The 24180-nt window shown below is 41.6% G+C and overlaps 1 protein-coding gene across 3 annotated transcripts in view; it reads left to right on the top strand.

The window, feature by feature from the left end:
• Window positions 1–24180, top strand: part of unc5cb (unc-5 netrin receptor Cb) — a 160667-nt gene that overhangs the window by 80862 nt on the left and 55625 nt on the right. For all 3 annotated transcript variants that reach the window (XM_053476365.1, XM_053476366.1, XM_053476364.1), the window contains exons 3-4: window positions 6525–6668; window positions 18667–18770. In XM_053476365.1, coding sequence (XP_053332340.1) covers window positions 6525–6668; window positions 18667–18770 — 248 coding nt within the window. The remainder of the gene's footprint in view (window positions 1–6524; window positions 6669–18666; window positions 18771–24180) is intronic.

The raw sequence follows: 24180 nt of genomic DNA, 5'->3' as shown, positions 1-24180 counted from the left end.
ATCTTTGACCCCGGTGGTGCGAGGTGACAGTGCTATCCACTACACCCCCGTCCTGTTCTCCAGACTCCAGTGTCTCAGTGCTCTATCAGTGAGAACTTCTCCGAGGTCGTTTCCCCTCCATCTTATTAAGCTCAAGAGAGGAAAAAGAAAAGCTGCTAGCGCATATGATGTATCGTAACATCCCTCCAGACATGTCCTCATATGTACAGTGTGGATTAAAGTCATTTACATACGCTCGGGGTGAGATTAGAGTTAGCTCCTATGCTTTATCGTCTTCACGTGCGACAGAAGATAACAGTCTGGATAACAAATTAGACGCGGGTGCGGCAGATAATAGTGTACTGTATATAACTGTAATGGTGTTCTACATAGAGCTCGTATGGAACAGCGAGGAGGCTTTTTTTTTTTTTTTTTTAAGTGTGTTTTATTTCACGAGTCTGCGTCATAGTTTATCAAGCGAAGTATCTGTTCCCTATACGCACACCACCCGCTGAGCTTTTACAGCTGTGAGCGCGCAGTGCGGCGGCCGCCCGCTGCAGTGTCATCGCACATTCGTAACTTTTGAGAAACGATCACATTTGTTTATTTATTTATTTATTTATTTATTCATTTATACCTAAGGTTATAAATGAGTAAGTAATAAAAAAGCTTACGCGAGAATGTTTTGGTGTAAGAGGCAACAGAAATGAAACCTAAACACATTTTCTGTACGCAAGATTACACATCTGGAATCGTATAAAAAACCTTTAGTTTCTAGGCCTAAGAGAAAGAAAATCTCCACCATCTTGGGTTCATGGAAGACGCATGTAGTTCATATAGTAAAAAAATAAAGTAAAATTTGTATTGTACTACATGACAAAAAAATTCCTGGCCTTACTTTGATTTTACTCGAAGTTCTCTTTAAAACATACAGTGCTACAAAGTTCTACACTACACTACATGCGCTTTTCCTCTTCGCCTCTCTTGCCTTCGTCCTACTCCCCTGTTTAAAGCGACGCCTTCTGGCTGTCTGATGCCGAACATGACGGCAAACACACCGGGGGGAAACCTTTCAGCTTGCCAGCAGCGAAGGACGAGCCGTGAGGATGGTGTGAGAGGTGGAGGAGTGGAGAAGAGACAGAGTGGAGAGGAAGCGCCATTTGCATGGAGGATTATTCTGGCTTTATTTCTCGGGCTGCTGTCTCTGGCTCTGCAAGCCAATCAGTGCTGGAAGCCACCTCCAGGGCTCACTGGGCACCGAGATGTACACACACACACACACACACACACTGCAGGACTAGGAGTCATGCCACCCTTTGCACAGTTTTCCATTTCGAAATAACGAAAGACAAAGAAAGAAAAAAGCGAGAAGAGTCAGACTCGGAGAGATAATGTGATACTTAGCGTTCCTGATTTGTTTAGCGATATCAAACCCTCATTCACGAATCGCTCACCTCTACCGCTCTAATCCGCCATGATCATATATAAATGAGCCTGCAGAGGGATGGAGGGATGAGAAATGAAGAAATGAGCGCATCTCTGATCTGGCCTTCATTCGATCGGAGGCCCAGCTGAACAGTAATCACCAGGGTTAGCAAACGGGATTCCGGCTCCAAATCCGGCTCCAGAGGCCCCGGACATCTCAATCATCCTGGCATCCCGGCGGATTGCAGGCTTCCATCCGGCTCTGCTTTATGAGCGTCGCGTTATTGCGGGCAAACACACCACGCACGCTGCTAATGATGGATGGATCAAACGCAGTCATGCGATATCTCTGGGTTTTTTCCCCGATAACTCATCTTGTTTTGCAATTTTATTTTGCTTCTTCATCCTTCCCTCACGCACTAAGCCAATTACGTGACGTTCCGCGCTTCCGAGCCATGACCCCGGAGTCCACTCTGGGAAACGTCACTTAAACTTCACCGCATGTTGTGTTAAAATGAGAACGATCCCATTATGTTTGTAGACAGGGTTTATTTTTAATGAAAGTTTGTCCATGAATCACAAACAGTCGATATGTTTTTTTCCATTTGCGGCGTTTGACAGACGCCTCCTTATCCAGAGCAACTTCGATTTTTATCTCATTTAAATCTGTGCTGTTGAGGGTTAAGGGCCTTGCTCAAGGGCCCAATAGTGGCAATTTGGCAGTGCGGGGGTTTAAACCAGAGACTTTCTAATCAGAAGTCCAACACCTTAACCGCTGAGCTGTCCCTGTCCCTGTTTGTGCTTATTTAGCTTTAAATTGGAGCTCCAAGTCAAAGGACACACACCACATACAGAATATATTGTGCAAGTACAGTAAATGCTGAAATACTTTCAACAATCAAACTTAGAGTTACGACTCCATTTCTTCCTGATCCAAGATGGCCGCCATGATTTTGAACTCTTACTGCATCTAACACGGTATGATGCATGGTATGCATGCATTTCTGATTTGCCATATTACATCATCTGGGGTGGACATTATACTGTACACTCCATACGCCCACTCGTCCTCTATGCTATGCATCTTAAATCAGGATTGAAGATTTGCAGACTGCTTTCTTTACCCGCACATTGCTTTTGCATTAGGCTGCAACACGTTTCTTTTATCCCAGTTATTTGCTTTAAAACAGGCTGGAGTTGCCATGGAGAAGGCTCGGGTCTGGTTCCCAGCCAATGGCCGAACAGGCAGGGGATCCATAGTGTCTCTACCAAATCTCAACAAATTGAAGGGGTTTCATCAGGATAGTCATCTGGTGGAAAAACCTGCATGGATTGGATGGTCTACTGTGGCCACACACACACACACACACACCTCACGAGTTTGCTTTAAAACAAGATCTTGGTGTCTTTTTAAACTGGTTCATAATTACGCTTTTGATGCGAAAATGGCAACCCTGACAAATACACAAAACCTCTTTTTTCAGGTTATTTTTTATTAAATTCAAGCAATCAAGATGTCATTGAATTGTAGACCTTCATCTTTAATTTAAGAGCTTTCACGAACATATTACAGTAACAATGTATGAATCAGAGCCTTTTATTTTTTTACAAAGTCTCCCCGTTTTTCTAGGTTCGAATGTAATTATACAATTGACTGATTGGCAGTTTGATGGCCATTTGTGGCCTGTTTCTTTGTTATTCCTCGGCAAATTAGTATATTGAGATAAAAAGCATGGTGTTAAGTTTGGCATGTGGCTGTTCATGGGAACTCTCAGTATGCAGCCCAAAGAGGCGTTGATGGAGTGATGGAGGCTGTTTCAACAGCCTAAAAAACAGAGAGAGAGAGAGAGAGAGAGCAGTGTTTCTTACAGGTTGGGAATACACCGGAGTGGGCTGGCATCGCCTGGCCGCACAAAAGTGGTCTACTACAAACAACAAATGCATATGACCTTCAACATAAAATATTGATATATTTAATATTTCTATTAACATTTCTGAGATCCCACCTACTGTACAAACCTTTCCCTCAATCTCCCCATACGTGAAGCAGAAGACCAAGTAAAAAAAAACTATATTAAAAACTAAAATAAATGTTTGCTGTACAGACATGGCACTGTAGCATGTAGCCCTTAACAACCAGAGCATTTTTAGCCTTTTTAAAAAAAATATATAAATATATATGGGGTCAGGATTGTGCAATATATAGTGACATGCTTTTTTTCTGCAAAACGTAGGAAATAGGGTGAACTGAATTTTATTTTAACTATACAAACATGACTGAAAAAAAAAACACATACTGTAAAGTTTTTTCTGTAACCAAAAAACAATAATCAGTTTGTGAGTTCGACATTTTCGCGAGGGCATTCACATATTCCGGTGGGAGTAAAATTTACACGTTTTCTACATGACGTATCAGAAACACAAATGCACAGTGAGATGTCTGAAACCTCCCCCGTAGACACCCACCGGCAGAACTTCCATATAAACTTTTTTTTCTTTTGTTTTTTTTAATTGACCAGTGCTTTGGATCCGTGCTCCCTCCCTTACTTTCTCCAAACTCCAGCATGGATCTGTGCGGCTTGAGTTTTTATTTTTTTCTCCCAATTTTCTCCCTAATTTAGTCGTGTCCAATTCCTCCCCGTCACTAGGGGGCTCCACATTAAGGCTACTACTACCACTCAGTCGGGAGGACCGAAGACTATCTGAACCATGCTCACGCACCATTGACGGCGGCGCAACACACTCGGAGGACAGCGCTATCCGCTCCTTCCGCTTGCGTGAGCTCACAGACGCCCCTGATTGGCTGTAGAGCCGTGATTAATGTGGGAGCACGAAGTCCCTCTCGTCCCTCCCCTCTGAGAGAGCTCGGCCAATCAAACCTCCGGCTGCGAGAGGTTACAGGATCACCCGGGAATCGAACTCCGGATGATAGGGCGAGCACTTTACCACTGTGCCACTCGGAGGCCCTATGTTTCTCTGCAGAGCATGTGCGACAGTCAGTAATTACTTCTTATTCTTTTTATGGCAGCTGGCATCTATTGCATTTACTGCCTCTCAGTACACACGCTCTGGCAGAATAAACAGGTACAGGAGGGTAAATGGATAGTAGTTAATCGATTGCTAATGCCGTTGTTCTCCTAGACAAAAAAGGGTGGGCAATTATACTTTGGCAGGAGAGAGAGAGAGAGAGCGAGAGAGAGCGAGCAGAAACTCTAGTGGCCAAATCAATAATTTGGCAAGTTCTTTAAAAGAAGGAATACACTGGCGAGCTCATAAACACCAAAACTAAGTGAAGGCCACAGAAGACCGAAATCCTTTACAAGACCTCACCAAGTCAATAATACTCTGATATTGATGCATCACTGTCGAAATCTACAACCAAGACACGTCTCAATGAACATAAATGCAAAGTAAAAAAGATTCAAGCTAAAGTTTACCCAAGTCTGGTACAAGATTAGTTTGTATCGGAATGATGAGTAGAGAAGAGTGTGGAGAAGGAAAGGAAGTGCTCGTAAACCAAAGCGTACTGTATCACATCATCTGTTAAACATGGTGGAGGCGATGTTATGGCGTGTGCTGAAGTGCACAGAGCTCCACAGTGCAGATTTCTGCTCAGTCGAACGCTGCAGTACGGACAGGACAGAGCGTCCATGCTTTACAGATAGATAACGGGTGAAAATATACAACAAAGCGACCCAGAGACAAAGAAATGGAAACGTCCCAGTTGAATTTCGTCCCACTTTTCACTTACTGAAGACAAAATTTCAAGAAGGAAAGACTGAATTAAAGCTGAAAGCCTTGGCTTCCTCCACACCTTCATGGCTTGATTTCTGATTCTTTGTGGCCGTGTGGTGGTGGAGGCTAAAATCCCCTCCAAATTCTTCTGGACTTGGAACGGCCGTATGTGCACATATGCAGTGTTTAGTTGAATAGACGGAAATGGAGCGAGCTTCTCACTTTAAATTGTCTGCTGTAAAAAAAAAAAAAAAAGCCTCTGACTCGGTGGCGGTGACAAATGTTGATTTAGTGACTTGCAGTGAAGCGTTGCAGTTTTTCGGTTCCACATAAACATCCTATACAGAGCTTTTAATCTGCTCTCAGTGCGGCTGCTGAATTATGTACTGACTCTCTACCTCTGTTTTCTCTCCTTCTCTTTTCTCCTTTCTCTTCACTTCCCATTTTTGCCCAACATCGATCAGTATTTCTCATTTCCGTGGTTTATCCATCACTCTTTTTCAGTTTTTTTGTACTCCATGGCCACATTCGTGTCTCTTTTTTTTTTGTTTATCTCTCTTTTGTCCCTTTTTCTTGTTGTCTTGTTTCTGTTCCTTTTATCTCTTAATCTCTTCCATTCCTCCTGCCCTTTATCTTTGTATCTCTCTATTCTCTTTTTCTTTTTTCTATCTTTGTGTATTTTTTATCCGTCCATTCTCTCTACTGACATGCCACTCTTTTTAACTCTCTATCTGTTTTTCCCTTTTCCTCTCTCTTTAAATCTTACTTTCCAATCTCTCAGTCTCTTCATTTTTGTCCCTCTTTCCATTTTCGGTCTTATATATTGCTCTCTCTCTCTCTGTTTCTTTCTCCTCTATCTCTCTCTCTCTGTAGCTCTCTCTCTCTTAATCTTAGTCTCTATCTCTTGTCTTTCTTTTTTCTCCCACCTTTTCTATGTCCATCATTCGTTTCCCCTCGTTGTTGTATGTGTTTTTTCATTCTTTCTATCCTCCCATAGCTCTCTTTTGTATCCTCCTTTGGTTTTTATTTTCTATTAATAGTGCTCTTTCTCTCCCTCGCTCTCTCTCTCTCTTTCTCTTTGCCAGTCTTTCACTTCACGTTTGTTTATCTGTCCATCTCTCTCTTGCCCTTACCTCCATCTCAATATCTCTGTCTCTGTTCATCTTTCCCTCTCTCTGTCTCTCAGGCCTGTCTTGCCACCTCTCTCTCTTTCTCTCTCTCTCTCTCTCTCTCTCTCTCTCTCTCTCTCTCTCTTTACACTTCTAACAGGAGCACTCTTTTTTTGTTGCTGTTGTTGTTTTTTACTCCACCTAGAATGATGTTATATTCTTTAAAGGGGTTTAATATCATTTTTTTAAATGATAATGTCTCTGTGTGTCTCTCAGGTCTGGTGGTGAGGGAGGCGAGTATCGAGATCACGCGGCAGCAGGTGGAGGAACTCTTCGGCCTGGAGGATTTCTGGTGCCAGTGTGTGGCCTGGAGCTCAGCCGGGACCACGAAGAGCCGCAAGGCCCACGTCCGCATCGCCTGTGAGTCTCATACACACACACACACAAACACACACATGGAAAGCTCTTCTTCAACCACAGTGGAAACAGTCTCCGAGGATTTCTCTCGTTCGGAGAAAGAAACAAGCCCGGGGGCAGAGAAATGGCCCACACACTTCACTCAGGCTGAACAGAATGTGACCGCGTCCTCCTGTGCTTACATTCTTTCTTTTTTTGTGTATCGCCTGTCTGTGCTGAGGTCATACAGGAAATACACAAAAACCACAAGCTATTGTCTGTTAAAATGCCACGCTTAGAGGGCGGCTGCAGAGAAGCCAGGCTTGTGGATACGTTGCTTTATATATATTTTTTCCTTGTTTATGTAGTTGCATATGTGGCAGTTTAGCAAATGTAAAAGCTCTAACGTAATTAGAGAGTCTTGTAAAGGTTTCGAAGGGTTCGAAGACTCCATATGCAGAGTTTTTTTTTTTTAGTCTCACAAACACCCGAACATGATAGAGAAGGAAAAAGAGAGATAGATAGATAGATAGATAGATAGATAGATAGATAGATAGACAGACTTTTATTGATCCCAAAGGAAATTACAAACATCCAGTAGCAGGGATGTTAATACAGTCGACCAGATTGTCAAACCATACTTTAATTAAGATAAAATGTAATACACAATGTATAATATATAATATACAAAGAAAAAATATAATAACATAAAAAAACAATTATGTGAATATGTGCAAAATGTGAGTGATTGAGGATCCATAATCAGGGGACAGACGAGTGCAATTTGACTTTGACGATTAAAAGTGACAGCAGTGCAGAAAGTGTGTGGTGCAAGACTCGTCTACCCACAATTGCCCGCAATTACCCCCAAAGCACAATTTTTTCTTATGGCTGCTCAGATTTAAGATGTTTTTTTTTTCTTTACAGAATGTATAAAAGTTTTTTATCGAGGAAAAAAACTATTCAGGTTCAGGTGAAAGCACTGTAGTCTATTTATAAATGTTATTTATTATAGTTTATAAACTATAGTTTATAATATAGCATATAAGGTCAAAAACAATGTTAGCTCCCTGCGTTGCCCACGGCAACCCAACATCCAGCTAGAAAAAGGTTATGAATTGATATGGACCATTTGCATGTACAGCTTTTATTAATTATAAATACTCTATTTGGTTGTGAACTTTTGAGAAAACTGGAGAAGAGAGTGTGTGTGTGTGTGTGTGTGTGTGTGTGTGTGTGTGTGTGTGTGTGTGTGTGTGTGTGTGTGTGAGAGAGAGAGAGAGAGAGAGAACAGGATGGTCACCGCAAGAAGAGAACAGAAAGAACATGGAAAAGAACAATAAGAAAGTGTCGTAGTGGTAGTGATCAGCACTGTGTCTCTGCAACTCTAGCGTCTGGGTTCGATTCCCACCTCAGGTCTGTGTGCATGGAGGTTGTGTGCTCTTGAATGTTCTGCATGTGCTCTATGATGGATTGGGTGTACCTGGGACTTATGGGATACGATCAAGTCCCCTGTGATCCTGTATATAGAATAAGTGGTATAGAAGATGAAGATTTTCTTAAGATAAATAAAAACAAACATTGTGACAAATAATCGTGTTACTTGAGCGATTGTAGTATTGGTGTTTACTAAACTATATTTAAATATAAATATGTGTTAATAATATTAACAATAAAATAATGATTATTATTATTAGCAAGATATTATACAGTACATGGTCACTTCTCGTTAGGGGATCGACCCCCCTAAAGTCAGATCAACAAAAGCAGGAACAGCATGGAGTTATTAGTGAGAAGTTTTTAGAGCTTTTAGAAAACAGTGTTGTCGCAAAAGCAGCTTTATATAGTAGGGAAAAAAAACGTGTCCAGACTTTTGACCGGTGGTGTATACAGTATGTAAGCAGACCATACAGTATGTGGCGACCCTCAGCAGCGGTTTGACAAGACCTCCAACCAGAAGTGAAGCATAAGGCAGGTCTGGAGGGCAGAAGGGGTCGAGATCACCGGTAACTCAAGAGTACTATGTGGAGCTTAATAGATAACTTTTTTAAAAAGTACAACTTTTTTTTTTTTTTGGTACATTCACCTTTAACTGTTGCTGCATACCGTCAAGTTATCTCATGTTGTATATTTCTGTCTGTAAGGTCACGTTCACAGTATCACCCTGAAGTGACTCACTTTTTTTTTTACCTCAATGTGATGCAGATCAGATTTTTTTTTCTTTAACCCTGTCTGAAAGCACAAACCTAATGTTTTTCAGGTCTGATCTGAGTCACTTTCATTTGCGGTCGTAGATCGGATACATAAACGATACGCGACCTGAATGAGAGGGGCAGATCGGAATTCATGTGACTTTTTGCCTCTGCGCATGAATGAGTCGCTCGCTGACGTCAGTCAGCACCAGAAGTGCTCAAACAGCTAAAGTGAGGTGTCTGGCTTTCTTCGTTCTTCTGGAACTTAACTAATACAGCCGACTAACCGCTTGCTGTCCTCCGAAGCAAAACCCCAAGCATATTTTTGCTGAAATCGAATGAGCGCTTGCACGAACTCATGATAAGTTTTAAACCAGATGACACGTCGTATCGACATGCAACATATACCTCGTCATGTTTCGAAGTGAAACGTTTCACATTATTACTAATAAAACGACTGATCTGTATAGCATGATAAGCTAGCTAGCTAAATATTATGACTTGCAAGAGCTGCGGTGTGTGTGAGTGGTTTTTTGGCGGCAGTATGTTGGCAAAAAAACTGTACATACAGTATACTGATGCTTTAAAGACCTGAGGGTTATGCTAGAAAGAATAAAGTATCTTTGAAAGAAAAACAAGTAAACAAATAATTCTTATTAGAAACACAATCTTAAGAGAATTAATAGTACTGGCAGGACTATTGTCCTAATATTTTTGCACTCCATATTTAAGTAAACTGTCAATAAAATGCACTCATTCCACCTAAATATGAAATAATTCATGTGTTTTTCCAGCATAGATGGATTGAAGACGAGCCCAGACCTGTTGCTGAATGAACATCCTTGCGATTGCTGTAGGGGCTGAATAACAAAACGGCCGATCGGTCAAAAGGTCTCACTCGGAAAAAGCCAAAGGCCTTGAATCTGGATGAACAAATATTAAATATAAATGCTTTCATGATCAACCTACAGTGTGCTACGTTCAGAATTGGACAAGATGAAGGAATTTCTGTAGGCGTTCCAGCATCCTGAAATCTACACAAAGCTAAATCCCTGTCTCTGAGTATCGCCTGCGTCGGCTAACGCGGCGTTGTGGGGACTGTTATAAAGCTTCAGCGTTGTCTGAGTGTGAGCTTGTTAGCTACAAAGACCTAGAGCCAAGAAGCACAACCTGATGATGTAAAAAAAACTCATCCGTACGCAGCAGGTAACAAGCATCAGACAATTATTCTGGAAGACGAAGTGGGTCAAAACAAAGCCTGACAGAAGCGGGAGTGTTGTAGGCACGGTGTGGGCGAAACAGCTGCATTGTTATGCGTCATCCCGTCTTTATCTGCGTATCAATTCCACTGCAGGTAAAGCCGCTTGCGAATCTGAGCGTGTGGGAATCCGTGTTTATACCTGACCGTGCCTAATGAGCTGGTGTGCGAGACACACACGTGCTCCCTGCTCTCTGTGAGATGAATCAGTCATGCTAGATAAACTGTTCTGAGATGAACGAGCCTTCCATGCAGGCTTAGATTTATTGTTTGGTTCTTTCTTTCTTTCTATTTTTTTTTTTTTAGTTTAGTTTAGTTTTTTTCCATCTCTCTTCTGTCCTTGTGCCGAGTGTAGACAGTGCTCAATCCGGGCATTGTGTTGTAATCAGATTTCCGCAGAACAGCTCTTGTCTTGTTCTAGCACTCTCCGGCTACTTATGGAGAGCGCCGTTATCAGAACTGGGAGGCTTACAAAGCGGGCTGATGGAAATGTCAAAGATGCGGGACATCCGGTGCTGAAACATGAGACAGTCTTGAAGCTTGGAGAACTTACAGTAGTCTAAAGTCTTAGCTGTAGACATTTGGCATTGACATTTTAAACATTGTAGTATTGCTACTTTAGCGCCAGAACCGACCAAATCCGACTTCCCAGTCCTTTCGTCACACTAGCGATCTTTTAGCTTAGAACTAAAAACAGTTTATATTGCTGTTTACAACATTCATTTTCTTCCCTATATCGGCCATATGTTAAGACAAGTTGCGGCATTTGTTCCTTTAACCACCTGGTGAAAAAAAAGAGTATACAGTACATGCACACTCCAGTTTCTACCTTGTGATTATTTGTGAAGGGTTATATTAAAAATATACGCCAGTCCTTAATCAACTTTGCATCTTAGTCATGTCTAAATGGTTTCTCCAATGGTTGCTTTCGTGTCCTGAAGGTGCCAGCCTGTGCCAGGGCGTCCCATCCGAAGCCGACACTGACAGGCAGCTCTTTGTCCGTCTTCTTCCCTATGATCTAAGACCGGTTTTATAGCTCGCGCCGGAACGTTCACGTCCAAGATGTGCCTCGCGACAGCAGGAAAGGGCGCTCTCTAGTGAGGGATCGCTTGCAGCCTGTCTCATCTCTCTAATTGGCTGTGATCGGCTGCCTGCCATCACTAACCTTTCCTTCAGATCTGAATAAATTCCTCATCCGCTCCTATTAAAATCTCCCCGAGAGTCTTACAGGGGGAAAAAAAATATTGAGACGCTCTGTCCGTGTCGGGAAGACGTTTTAATTAGCGGCTAAGCAACACTCGGTGCGATAAATAAGCGTGCATTTGTTGTTGAGGAATGGTGATCAATGTTAAAGCTATAAAGCAGGGAAGCTGTAAAAGGGCAGCAGCAGTCGGATGGCGGTTATTAATCGGGGGCGTGATTTGTGGGGCCACAGGCATCTGGGCACTTTCAGGGTGAGTTATACGAGGGTGCGCCGTTCGATTATTCGGTCGGCGGGAGACAGAAAGGAATGTGCTTTCTTTACAAAGAAAAAAAAATGAGATTGGTCAAACTTGACTGGTTCTGAGAGAGGAGAGAAAAGGAGAGAGAGGTGAGCGAAAGTGACAGGATGACAACAAAAGAAAGTCGACGAAGACGGAAAGGAAATGACAACACGAGAGAACAGCGAGTAACAGAATAGGACAGAAGAAGGGAGTGAAATGAGAACAGGTTGTTCAGTTGCAAGCCATTCCAGGCGGGACGCATGTAGGAAAGCGCAAAGTGCGCCGATTACCAAGTGACTCACGTGGGGAAACGATGCCTTGTCTGTTTCTTTTTCTGCCTCTGCACAAATGACTCAGAGTTGCTCTTGAATGTAGTGCGGCGATTCATTTTTAAGAGTCAACGTGCTTTTGGAACGGCACGCTTCCTGATTAAAAGTTAAACATTTATTTATGTCACTGAGCGTTTTCTTCTTTTTCCTTTCGGAAGTCACAAAACTGCCCGAGCCATATAAAAGCCTGCCGTGAAAACCAGATCGGAGGAAGAATCGGAGATGCAGAAGCTAAGACGTGCTCGAGGCATTTTGAGAGCTCTTATTCTGAAAGAGTTAGGTTGTAAAAAAAAAAAAAAAAAAAACTAGAACCCTGTGCTGGCACTTTTCACGGCAAGAATGTGGCTCTGCCCTCGAACCAGCTATTACCACTTTTATTGTTCTGCAGGTAAGATGCCAGCATGCTTCCATTCTCCACAGTGAACCGTAACGGTGCCAAGCCTTGTTTTGCAGCATCAGGATCAAACCAGTGGGTATAAAAAAAAATGAATGGAAATGGCCTATAATTCAGCAAGCTTGTGTAATTTACCATGACAAGTAGCCAAACACATCCACTTAGGGTAATTGTCCTCATATGTGGAGACTCGGCCTGGATTTCTGCGGTGAATCGAGGTAGTTCCACAAGAATGTATCCTCGGGCCTCTTTTTTTCCTTTCTTCCTCCAAGCTCCTTTGTCTCGCCGGGGATCATGTATACACAATTTAGGAGGTGAGCTTTCTTTCACAGATTAAGAGCTTTCTCTTTCTCTTTTTTTTTTTTTTTTACTTATTTCTAAACATTTTCCTTCTTCTGTCGCCCCCACATGCAGATACACAGCTACACCGTGACACAAACCTTTTCTTCATCTTGCTCATGCCGAAGTAGTCATTTTGTTCCTCGCATCTTGGCTTTTAATTTCACAGCACAAAGGTAGCTTTTAGCATAAAGGTATTATTTCAGCAGCGATGTAGAGGGAGGTTTTCCTTTTTCGAAGCCACATGGGTAGGTCAAGTGAAGCAACTTTCGTAATATTGTGTCTTTGTGTACTTTTAATCGAAGTTGGTTTTATTATTCACCCTTTTCCTTGGTTTCAAATTGATGCAGCTCGGCTGAAACCACCGAGGCTGAAAACGCTTTACAATAACCAAATGGCCCTCTACATCATTTGTCATTAATTTGTAATGGCAAAAGAACTTTGTGTTGTGCCACTACATATCACCAATGGCATTGTAATGCATTTTGTCCATTAGAGTAAGTAATAAATCCAGTGTTTTTTTCCCCCCGTTTGCTTATTTCCACTGCCCCCCTTCGTTCCCTTGAACATTATTCACCGCTCATATTTCTTCAAACTGCTGGAAGTGCACAAAAATACGGACACCACTTCTTGGAGAACCCCAAAGTGCTTTAACACGGCAACAATCTGGCTCCACGTGCCACAAAATGCGTCACTCACTAGAACTCCGGCCAATGGCATCATTTTCAGTGAAAGCAGGACAAAAAAGAGCGAATTAGGGGCTATTGAATCAGGGGAAATAACTGTGCTGATCAGACAGACATGCAGCTTCCAGCCAATCAATGATTTGAGTAAACTCCTGGAAGAACCGCGGGTCGAGGAGAACGTGCACATACTGCAGAAACTTTTGCATTCTTTTTCGAGAACTGACTCAAACTAGGCAATTAGTGCTTAAGAGATAATGTTTTCAAACCCAGCAGACAACTCAGTAACTGCCTACGTGTTATAAAAGCATCGGACTAAATAGATAAAAAAAAATGATAAAAACTCGGAAACCCAACAGGCGCTTCATTCGCAGCAGCTTCTGAGCTCGCACGTGGAGCAACACAGCCAATTAATTCCACCCACACTGGTCCGGGGGACCGCTAGAGGCCCCCGGGGGAGGAGGGGGCTGCCGGCGGAAGGCCATAATGGAATGAAAATGCTCGTAATTGGAGCGAGTTGTTTAAAGTGCCAATCCCAATGCAGTGCCGCAGCCGACTTGCCCAGACGCCGTCGCCGCTTTAAAGTGGGACCTACTATGCGTTATTACAGTAATGGCCCTCGAACCATGTGGGCAAACGCATTTGAGTAGACGGAGGTGCGTGCGCGCTCAGTGTTTGCCAGAAAGGATGGCGCTTTGTGACAGAGGACGCCATTACGATTTAACTTTCAATCTGACAAGTTTCAGATTGCATCATGGGATGACTCACGGTTTCAAAACCAAGTGATGGGGCAGCTGGTAAATGAAAGGGAGGAAAAAGATCTGGGCTGACATCCCACACAAACACTGTTTTGTAAGCAGAAAGCCGCAAGTCACTCCTTTTTCCTTGTATGTAAGGATAAATGAAAGTCACGGTCCAGGCTCAGAGATAGAAAGCGCGCCCAGGCCTGTAGTGGTGTCACCATTGTGTCAATGCAATTAAAGTGAATAGAAAACGTGTGAGCTGCTGCAGGAACAGTGACTTCTCTAGCACCCCATCTTTCCCTCTCTTTCTCTCTGTCTCTCCCTCTCACACACAAACACACACACACACATTCTTCTCTGTGTATGTGTGTGTGTGTGAGGAAGACAACCAGGCACGCAGTGGACAGACCCCTACAGGGCCACGTCATGTCGCTAGCTCAGTCTGCACAGACAGGCTGAGCGACCCGCTGTTTATCAGCGCCCACACACTTTCTCTCTGACTTCTCTTCCATTACACAGGAAGCCAGAGGCATCGCCGTTCGATGCTAAATTAGCCTTTGGTACAGAATTTCGGCGTGTGTGCATGTCAGGGGTGGGATACTCGACAACACTTCGAGGCATACCATATGTTATCACATATTTATATATTGCAAGTAAGCTGCCGGTGTTGCATGTCGTGAAAACCAATCAGTAGCTTTTTAGTATGGTATACTGTATATACAAATATTTGCAGATATAGCAATACTCACAATATTCCACAAACAGTGTATTCGGACAATATTTACTGCAATACATTGTGGTGGGTTTTTCTAGTTTATTGAGAACTACGATGATGTCCCCACAAGGATCTGACCGCTGTAACTTTGTGGGGATGTTTGTCTGGTCCCCATTAGGAAAATGCTTTTAGTAAAAAAAAAAAATAACAGTGGCAAAAAGTTTTCCTTTGGCTCCCTAAAATTGAAGTTTAGATTTAGATGTAGCTAAACATCAGTTAGCTGCACTAATAATTATGTCATTGGAAGGTCCTCACAAGGATGGTCAAACAGGAATTTGTGTATATATATATATATATATTTGTGCCCTTCCTGACCCAAGAACAGGTGCAGCAAGTGCACTTTCACCACATAAAGTGGGAGCCCATTTCCATGTCCCAGCTGAGACCATGATGAGGCTTCCAGTCACACTTCTGTAGCTGTGTTTTAGGAATATGAAAGATGACCCCTGCTCACGTAGCCATGTAAATCCAGAGCCAAAATGATAAAAACATTTTTAACAAAATCTGCTCTGTCTTAAGTATTAAGCTAGCACAGGATAAATACTCTAACAGCACTACGCAGGAATTCTGCAGTTGTAACAGTTCTCCAGCCATGGTCCCTAGGGAGACTGGATGTGCTTTTCCCTAGAGGACAGAAACTCACTTCTGAAAGTGTCCTTATCTGAGACTTTTTTTTTCCATCTTGTTGAAATAGCAATTGGAAAATAGTGATCATATCACATTTTTTACAGCAGTTACTGTGCTATGTATATAAAAGGCAGCCGGTGCACATCCAGTTTAACAGTAACCGCTCAGATCGAATAAATCACTCAGATATTAGGATTCCGGTTGATCAGATGATCTTCCCTAAGGCTGAACTTGCATGCTAGAGTGAACTCGGTCGAGTTTTCTTTATTAAGAAAGCCGTGCTTTTGTTGTAGACCCCATGCTGGTGTGAGCGCAGCCGGACCCAGCTTGGTTTATTGCGGAAAGGTGGAACTGATTGGATGGCGGCCCGCTGCGTACGTCGATGTGTCCACAGCACGCTGGTAGGGATTAGTAGCAGCAAGTTCCTGGCTTTGTTTTTCCCTCGGCAGCTTTACGCCTAATTCTTCAAGTTTGTGCGAGGCTTCCAAGCAAGGCTGAAGGACATTATCTGTGCATACTGTACGCTCACCAGCGTCATTATTAGTAATACTTGTGCACCTGCTCATTTGTTGAATTATTCTGTCAGTCAGTCATGTTGCATCAAGGCGGTATATACGTGTCGCGTGTTTCGGTTAATGTTCACATCATACAGTAGACCGGGGGAAATTCGGTGATCCTAGTGACTTTGACTCCGAATGCAATCGTTGTCGAAGTATCTTGAAAATTACAAAACGACCAAAAACATTCAGCAAGCAGCAGGTCTGAAAGATGAAAGAAACCCAGACTGGTTAAAGTGGGCAGAGCCACTCATTACAAACATGGTGAGCAGAAAAGCATCTCAAGACTGGTTGAACTTTAATGCAGATGGACTACAACAACAGAGGACCACAACATATACTGTAATGCATAACCTTTTTTTTCCCATTAGTCCACTTCCACTTCTGATTCCGGATACAGATAGTTCCTGTGTTACACACCTAGCGTGCATGAAATTCTTCCCGGCTTCTGTACTTCTTTCCAAAAGAATTCCGATCCAGACAGGTAAATCGTGCTCACACAGTTCTGGCTTTCATCAGACAGGCCGAGTGAGAAAGAGCCTTTCAGGTTTGTGGTCCTAAACAGGTTGCCGTAGGGCTTTACTTCGCATGTTATTACCTCCTCCTCCTCACGTCCTGACACCGCTCTCTGCCTACAGAACATAATATATATGTAATGAAGCCAGAAGCTAGCGGAGTGAGACTCTCTTCTTTGCTTGCTCTATTCTCCTGCCGGCCTCTCACCTATTTCATCAAGTGCAAGAAAGGTGGGGGGGAACTATTGGATTTTTATTAGAGCGGCGTAAGAAATCCTTCGCTTTCCCGCTAGGCTGGCGTGGTTGAGCGCAGGATGGGCAGGCGATGGAAAGATGGAAAGATGGAGAAAACCCGGAGGTGTCAGCGCCAGCCTCGGTCATCCATCACTGTCGGCCAAACTAATTCATACGTGAGATCAGGTTTGAGGCCCGAGGTGACTCCAACTGCCAATCACGCTGGCGGACAGTAAGATCAAGTGCTAGCAAGGAGACAGTTCACGTCTTCTGAAAAAAAAAAAAAAAAACTGCCTCCTCAGTAGCGCTATGATTTGCTCTAAATGGTAATTCAGCGTGCTCTTATGTACAAGTACCACAAGAAGTGACTCAATGAAGTCCTCATTGCTCTCGACCTGTCGTAAAAACGGTTTCTGACCTGGTATTCTAACCGTGTCACGAACGTTAATCAATCATTTTCCTCCAGTGGGATTACACCGTCCTGAATGTTCAGACAGGCAGCGGTATTAGTAAAAACCTTGCTGAATCGTTCACCGGTTGCTATCAGGGAGAAAGTGGTTGGAAGCCATTTGTCAAGCTGATCCCACTCTGCTCTCGGCGATAAAGTGAATAAAAGTGTCAGCAGATAAACAGGAAGAGTAGTCCTTAGAATTATTAACGTCAGATCCCAGTGTCAAGGCAGCAGTGCTACAGAGCTTGGATGCAGAAAACGTTTCCTTTCCTCACCTAAACGTTTGGGTTAACCTTAATTTGTCTTCGCGATCCAGGTCCTCGTCATACCAAAACAGTCTTCCAGAAAACCCATGACTGTAAATAGCTGCAATCAGTATGTTCTTCCTTTTTCTCCATCCGTACAGCAGTGCTGTACTGGAGCTGAAAGTCAAATCAAATATGTATCCAAGGAACCGGGGAGGCACAGGGCGGCGTGGTGCATCCAGAGTGAAAAATATCGTCATTCCAGCAGGTGCAGCCGCGCCCGCGAGGAAGCCGAGGACAGATTTATGAGCACCTGAGAGGGAAAAAAGGGCATGTGGATGTAAATATTGGATCCGTCTTCACCTTCTAATGACACGTTTCCAGAGTATGGCATTCTTAAAGGGCTGAGCTTTCCTGTTTTTTTTGTTTTTTTTCGTTTTTTTTTCTTTGCAAAAGTACGACATTGGCATTTGGCGTACGTGTTCAATTACAACCTTGATTTTCAGGGCATGAGAAGCAAGCGCTCCAGAGAAGAGTGTTCCGTGTGAATCGACAATTTAATTGCATTCCTGATGGGGTCAGAAAAGAGAATCTAACACATCTCTGGGAATATTTAATCGAGTTCAGATGAAATATGCGGGGAATAAGCATAACGAGTAGTTCTTTGAGTCGACAACGCTCGTGGTGAGACTCGGGTTTCTTTTATTGTGTGGGTTGTTTTTAAGCAGAAGGATTAAGAATCTAAAGTCATGTTAACCTTTAGGAAATGTACTTTTTCAAAAAAAAATTAGGAGTGCTGTTGCATCACAACCAATCATGTTCTGGTGTGCAAACTGCGGCCATGCAAAAGGGTGCAATCTTATCCATTGGTACATTGGATATATCAGTTAACTCTGACGGAGTTGGGTTGCGCACAGAAGGAGCAAAGTTTGTTTAACTTTGTAAGTGAAGTACGTTTTCATTGTAATTGCGTCTGATGATGACCGATAGCAACCGATTGTCGAGATCACAGAGCTGCTGTGCAGCAATGATCATCTTGCTTTGAGTTTCATGGTTCAATTTTTTTTCTCATTAATCGTCCAGTTCGCTGTCACCTGTCCAAACAAAAGGAAATGTGAGCCATATCAGCCTGATTCACAATCCTAATGTCTTTTTTTTTTCTTCTTCTTCTTCTTCTTCTTCTTCTTCTTTGCCAGATCTCCGGAAATCCTTTGACCAGGAGCCTTTGGGGAAGGAGGTGTCTCTCGAACAGGAAGTTCTTCTCCAGTGCCGTCCACCTGAAGGCGTTCCTGCTGCAGAGGTGCGTCATCTTGACCTCGTCCGCTCCCGTAGCGTGTAACAAAGCAACACTGCAGCACTCTGCTGATGAAGCTTATATCAAATTAGAGACTGGCTTTTGTTAGCGGAACAAAAGGCAAGCCAAAGTCCATGCTAGCAGACGAGCAGATAACTAAATCACTAAGCCTAAATGTCAGACATTGTTTAGAAACATTTGCCTCAGTGGCCACCTGTTAATCTGTATTTAGCTGCACGGGACATATTGATCTGGACATCGATTGTACCTGCAGTGGACTGTCAAACGAACTTGGCCTAAGTATACCAGAAAGTTCGAGCTAAATAGGATTAATACACGTGTCCTTTTATTTTATTTTTTTATTTTTTGCTGCAAAGCTTTCTATTTTCTTTGAAAAGGAAATAATAGGAAAGAAAAGAAAAGCCCTTAAAAGAAAGGCATGCATCTTTACGATGACAAAAAAAAAGAAAAGATTTAAACCCCTCAAGCGTCATGGCGAAAGGCCACGCCGTACCCCTAGAGTACAAATTTATGGAAAATCCATGAACTAAGCGTTCCGCAGGCGGCTTAACCAACCAAACAGACAGATTTGAGAGGATGGTTTACCGTTACATTCTCGGGCTGATTTTTTTTTATATATTTTTTTTTACTTCCCTCTCTGTCAGCCTCGTAAACATCTCAAAACGTGTCATTGTTAACTTTATCCGGTGGACTGTAGAACCCCGCTTCATCCCGTAACACTGGAATGCTAAATGGGACTGTGTGTCTGTTCAAAAGACGGTGACATTCTGCATCACATTAGAGTTCTTTATGTATGATTTCTTTTAAAAGGTCCTTAACAGAAAAGGTTTTTATTATAAAGGGGAAAAAAAAATAAATTGCTGGCTCAAGGCGCACTTTCTGCAGTGGTTTAAACGGATGGCTCGGTGCAGATAAGAAGCTCTTTTAAGTCCTGGTGCAGCGTTTGAAATGTAGCTCCGGATATTTCCTACAGACTTCAAATGTTTGTGCAGGATGTTCGCTTGCGCCTGGCGTAATTTTAATAAGCCTGCACAAACGATCTGCACCCGGTTTCCGTCTTTTCCGACTTTCCGTCTTATTGACGATATGTTTAATGAGGAAACAATTTGTAGTGTTTAGTTTGCTACGGAGCAGTCAGTAGCTATGGTTACATGGACGATGTTTCTTCAGTAGGTTGCGATCATTCTGGTTTTAGGTTCCAAATTAACTGTTTGCATGGATTACAGGATGGTGACGAGTTGGTGGAATTTCAAATTGTCCATGGCGTATGAGTGTGTGTATTGTATGTGTGTGTGTATGTGTGTACTGTATGTGTGCTTGTCCACTGCGCTGGGTTGGCATCCCATCCAGGGCGTACCCTGCCATCTGCCCTGAGTTTCCTGGGATAGACTCCAGGTCCCCAAACCCTACACAGGATAATCATTATGGTAAATAAATAAATGGATGTAAAGATTTCTATTAAGTTCTATTATTCTTTTATCTGAAGATGAATATAAAAATATTCTGTACTAAACTCTTGCACATGGCCGAACAGGTGGATGGATAGAAGACATTTTAATTCCTCTTATACTACTATTATACTATATATGCCAATGATTCATAATTTTTTTTTAAAATAAAGAATGCCATCTGCATTTCATCAGCAATGTTTGTTCTTACATTTAATAATGATTATAGCAATTATTTCCTTACCAGCTTCAAAAAATAAAATTTGTCATGTCATTAAGACATTCCATAAACGTTAAAAAACATGTCCAGATAGAAAACATTGCATAATATATATATATATAATCCTAGGTCTATATAAACAGTACTGTATGTTTTAGGGACCCTGTTTTATTGATTTATTTTGTTTCTTCATTACTAAGTCAGTCCAAAAAAACATTCCTGATTTCCAAACATTAGTATTCCCGCAAATAGGCCAGAAAAGAAAGCAGCATATTATGTAAAAGACCACTTTTTAAACAAAAAAAAAAAAAAAGAAGATAAATAGAAAGCTTCTGGGTTTTGCAGGCATGAAAAAAAAGCAGGTGTGACTAAGTGCTCGGGAGCACCGTGGCTGATCAGTTAAACTAAGCAGCTAATGTTTTATAAAACTGCACTAATTTTACCTGGGACTATATTTTTAAGCAAAGGGTCGTCACACCAATTATTGACTTGTTTCATTAATTACTGTACTGCTTTCTGTAGGGTTTTATATTTTTTTAACGGAGAAACTTTTTTTTGAAGACATTTTTGCTCTACAGCTGTTTTATTTATACTGTATATACACAGAAATTTCACAAGTGGACATTTTATTACTATAAAAGCGATAACGTAAAATATTACTGTCGGAGCTGCGGGTGTATATCGATACCACTTTCTGATCAGATTGGAGAATTCAGTGTGGTATAGAGCAGTGCAGCTTCTCTATTTTAAAATCTATCTTTATATTTTACAAGTAATCAATATAAACAGTATGAATAAAACCGAAACCTCCAATGCGCTTTTTGGAGGATCGTCTTTGACCGTTTGAACTTGCTGATCAGCATCTCAGAACCTTAACTGCTCATTCATTAAACATTATATTACACTGTATTATTACCCTCAGCTTAAATATAACATGAACATAATTACAGACATAAATAGTTTCTGTGATATATGTTTTTTTTTTTTTGTGGTCATTCCCATATCATGACACTGACTCCAGAATATATATATATATATATATATATATATATATATATATATATATATATACTTTAAGGATCGTCTTACAATGGATTCGGCACCGAGGTCTCGTGATGATAATATGGTATTAGGTGTCATTAGTGATTCCCATCCCTAAATAGTGTTTAAAAAAAAAACCTGATAAATGTTTGTTAGAGAAATGAAGCCATGACTGTTAGGCTTTACGTGTTAAACAGTTAATAAATAAACCGCGTGATCGAGCTGGATTACTCCACTGAGGGTTTTTGAACTCATATTAATATTACTGATATGATGTTCAAGTCATTTAGACATGAAAGTAATAATAATTTTTTTTTTAAGTGTAAGAAAAGGTTTGTTTTTGTTTTAATTCAGATATTTAGTCTTTTATTTACACTGCCATTGCACACACATATACACACACACATACAGTACACGCACAGACGCACAGATACACACACACAGGAGAATTGCTGAACATGCTCATTTTCATTAGTATTGTTTAAATTGCTAATTGAATGCGGAGGTGGAGAGAGCTGGAGTAATTATACGCAATGAGATTTGTACTTTACCTGAAATAATTAAAAGTAATTTCTTGTACTTCTACTCAATTACATTTGCACGAAAAAACAATCACTTGTACATACCGTGAGTTATATTTTAATCCCTTACATTACTATGTGTTTGAGCTTTATTAATACCGCAGCGCTATTCAGTTCCTGATGCTGATTGGTCGGAACACAGGTTCATGCAAACGCTCGCTAGAAGTCCTTAATGACCTGCATGATGAAATTCCACTGCAGATTAAAAGATGTGTTGATATGATGATATTTTTTGATTATGGAAGGAGTCTCTAGTTCCAGCACTTAGATATGAACCTGCACATTTCCAACCCAGGCACATGGCTTTGTGGGGAACCAACAGAACGAACTACCAGCTTGTTTTCACAATGTTTATACACAGTATAGGGTTTTATTAGTATAAATTAATAAAAAAATTTAAATAATAAAAAAAGTTCATCGAAACACAGCATCATTGGCAATTTCTTTTTGTAACCCGCCCGCCCCACCCATGAACTATTAAACAATTTAATATAGAGGCCATTTTTATTTTATATTTAAGTATTTAAATTTAAAGGCCCAATATTATATAACAAGATAACAGAGGTTTCAGCACTCGCTCGTAGCTTGGTCACATCCCTCTTTGTTTCGCTCCTCTTCCGAACTTGCTGTTTCAGTGTCTTTGTAAATGAGCTACTGCTGAGCCCCGCCCCCAAAAAACAGCTGTCCTATACTGTATAAAGGGATGATGTCACAGTTGGGGAAATTCTAATAGTAAATAAGTAGAAGATAACAAAAGCAGGAAATGTATTTACTCATGTTTTTGTTTATAGATGCACTTTGGAGATCCATCTTTTAGAAATGACTAAAAAGTACATTTTGCATAATAGATACCCTTTAAACAAACTTTTTAAATCCAAATGAAACCATTTAATTTGTTATTCATATAAAAATTTTTTTTTTTTACTTTTTGTTAGATTTAAGTTTTATTTTTTATTTTTTACCCTGGATTGAAATACATGTAGGGTATTTTGAAATAAAATGTATATACTGTATGAGTCAGAATATCAAGGGGGGAAAATGCAGGGAAATGCTTTCTAGCTAAAATCAGAGGGATGTCAGATGCCGATTTGAAAGCAGAGAGCCAGGATTTGATGTTGCTCTGAAAAGGGGCCTCGGCTGACCTGGAAATGGCCAGTTAAGTGACTGGGACTGCGGCGCCTCCACCGCTGATGGAAGTGCTGACAGTACTAAGCAGGCCATAATCAGCAGGAAGCTGCTCACCTCTGATTTTAGAAAATGGAGAGTGCTTTCTTGTTAAAAGAGCGAGAGAGAGAGAGAGAGAGGAAAGAGAAAAGAAGAACCGCTACAGAGCGACACCTGAGGCAAAACGGATTAAACATTTCAGATGCTAAAAAATACTAGAGATGTATTAGGAAATTAAAAAAACAACAACAACAACAAAAACTGGTGGTTATAGACATTAAGCTGCGAAGATATAACAAGATGAATAGAACTGAATTCCTGACAGCAGGTTGGTTGTGTTTGTTTTGTTCCTTTTTTTTTTGGCATTCATATCTTTGTCTTCTCCTGTACGCCTGATTGATATTTCTCTCTCTTTCTCTCTCGCTCAGTTTATCTCTGTCCCCTGTCTCTCTCTTTCTGTTTCTCTCTCTCTCTCTTTATCATGGTGGTTCTTGCAGCGAGGGCGCATCAAGCCAGAATGGCCGTAATGAGAAGTCTAGAATGAAATTACACAGATCATGCAATGCAATAAGGACCCGTTGTGTCTTCAGCGGTGTAAACAGCTTGCCTCGGGGCTGTGAGCGAGAGCACAAGTCTTTCCTCCTTCACTCTCCACACACACACACACACACACACACAAACACGTGTAATGTGCAACAGCAAAATCCTCTCTGGAATGACATCTAGCACATTTTGCTTCATTTCCCTCCCTCCCTCCCTCCCTCCCTCTCTCTCTCTTTCATCCTGCTAGGCAATTACATCTGGCGTAAGTGACAACAAGCTTGGAGTGAGCACTAAAAAACAAGACAATTTGATTTACTCCCTTCGCCGTTCTTTAATGGGATTGGCAAAAACGTTAACGTGAATGCTAAGAGGTCGCCAGCAGCTCACGAACCTTGATA

This window comes from Clarias gariepinus, chromosome 17 (genome assembly GCF_024256425.1).
Source record: "Clarias gariepinus isolate MV-2021 ecotype Netherlands chromosome 17, CGAR_prim_01v2, whole genome shotgun sequence".
Classification (NCBI taxonomy): domain Eukaryota; kingdom Metazoa; phylum Chordata; class Actinopteri; order Siluriformes; family Clariidae; genus Clarias; species Clarias gariepinus.
The sequence above is the reverse complement of the archived record's forward strand: the minus strand, read 5'-3'. Positions and strand labels throughout refer to the sequence as shown.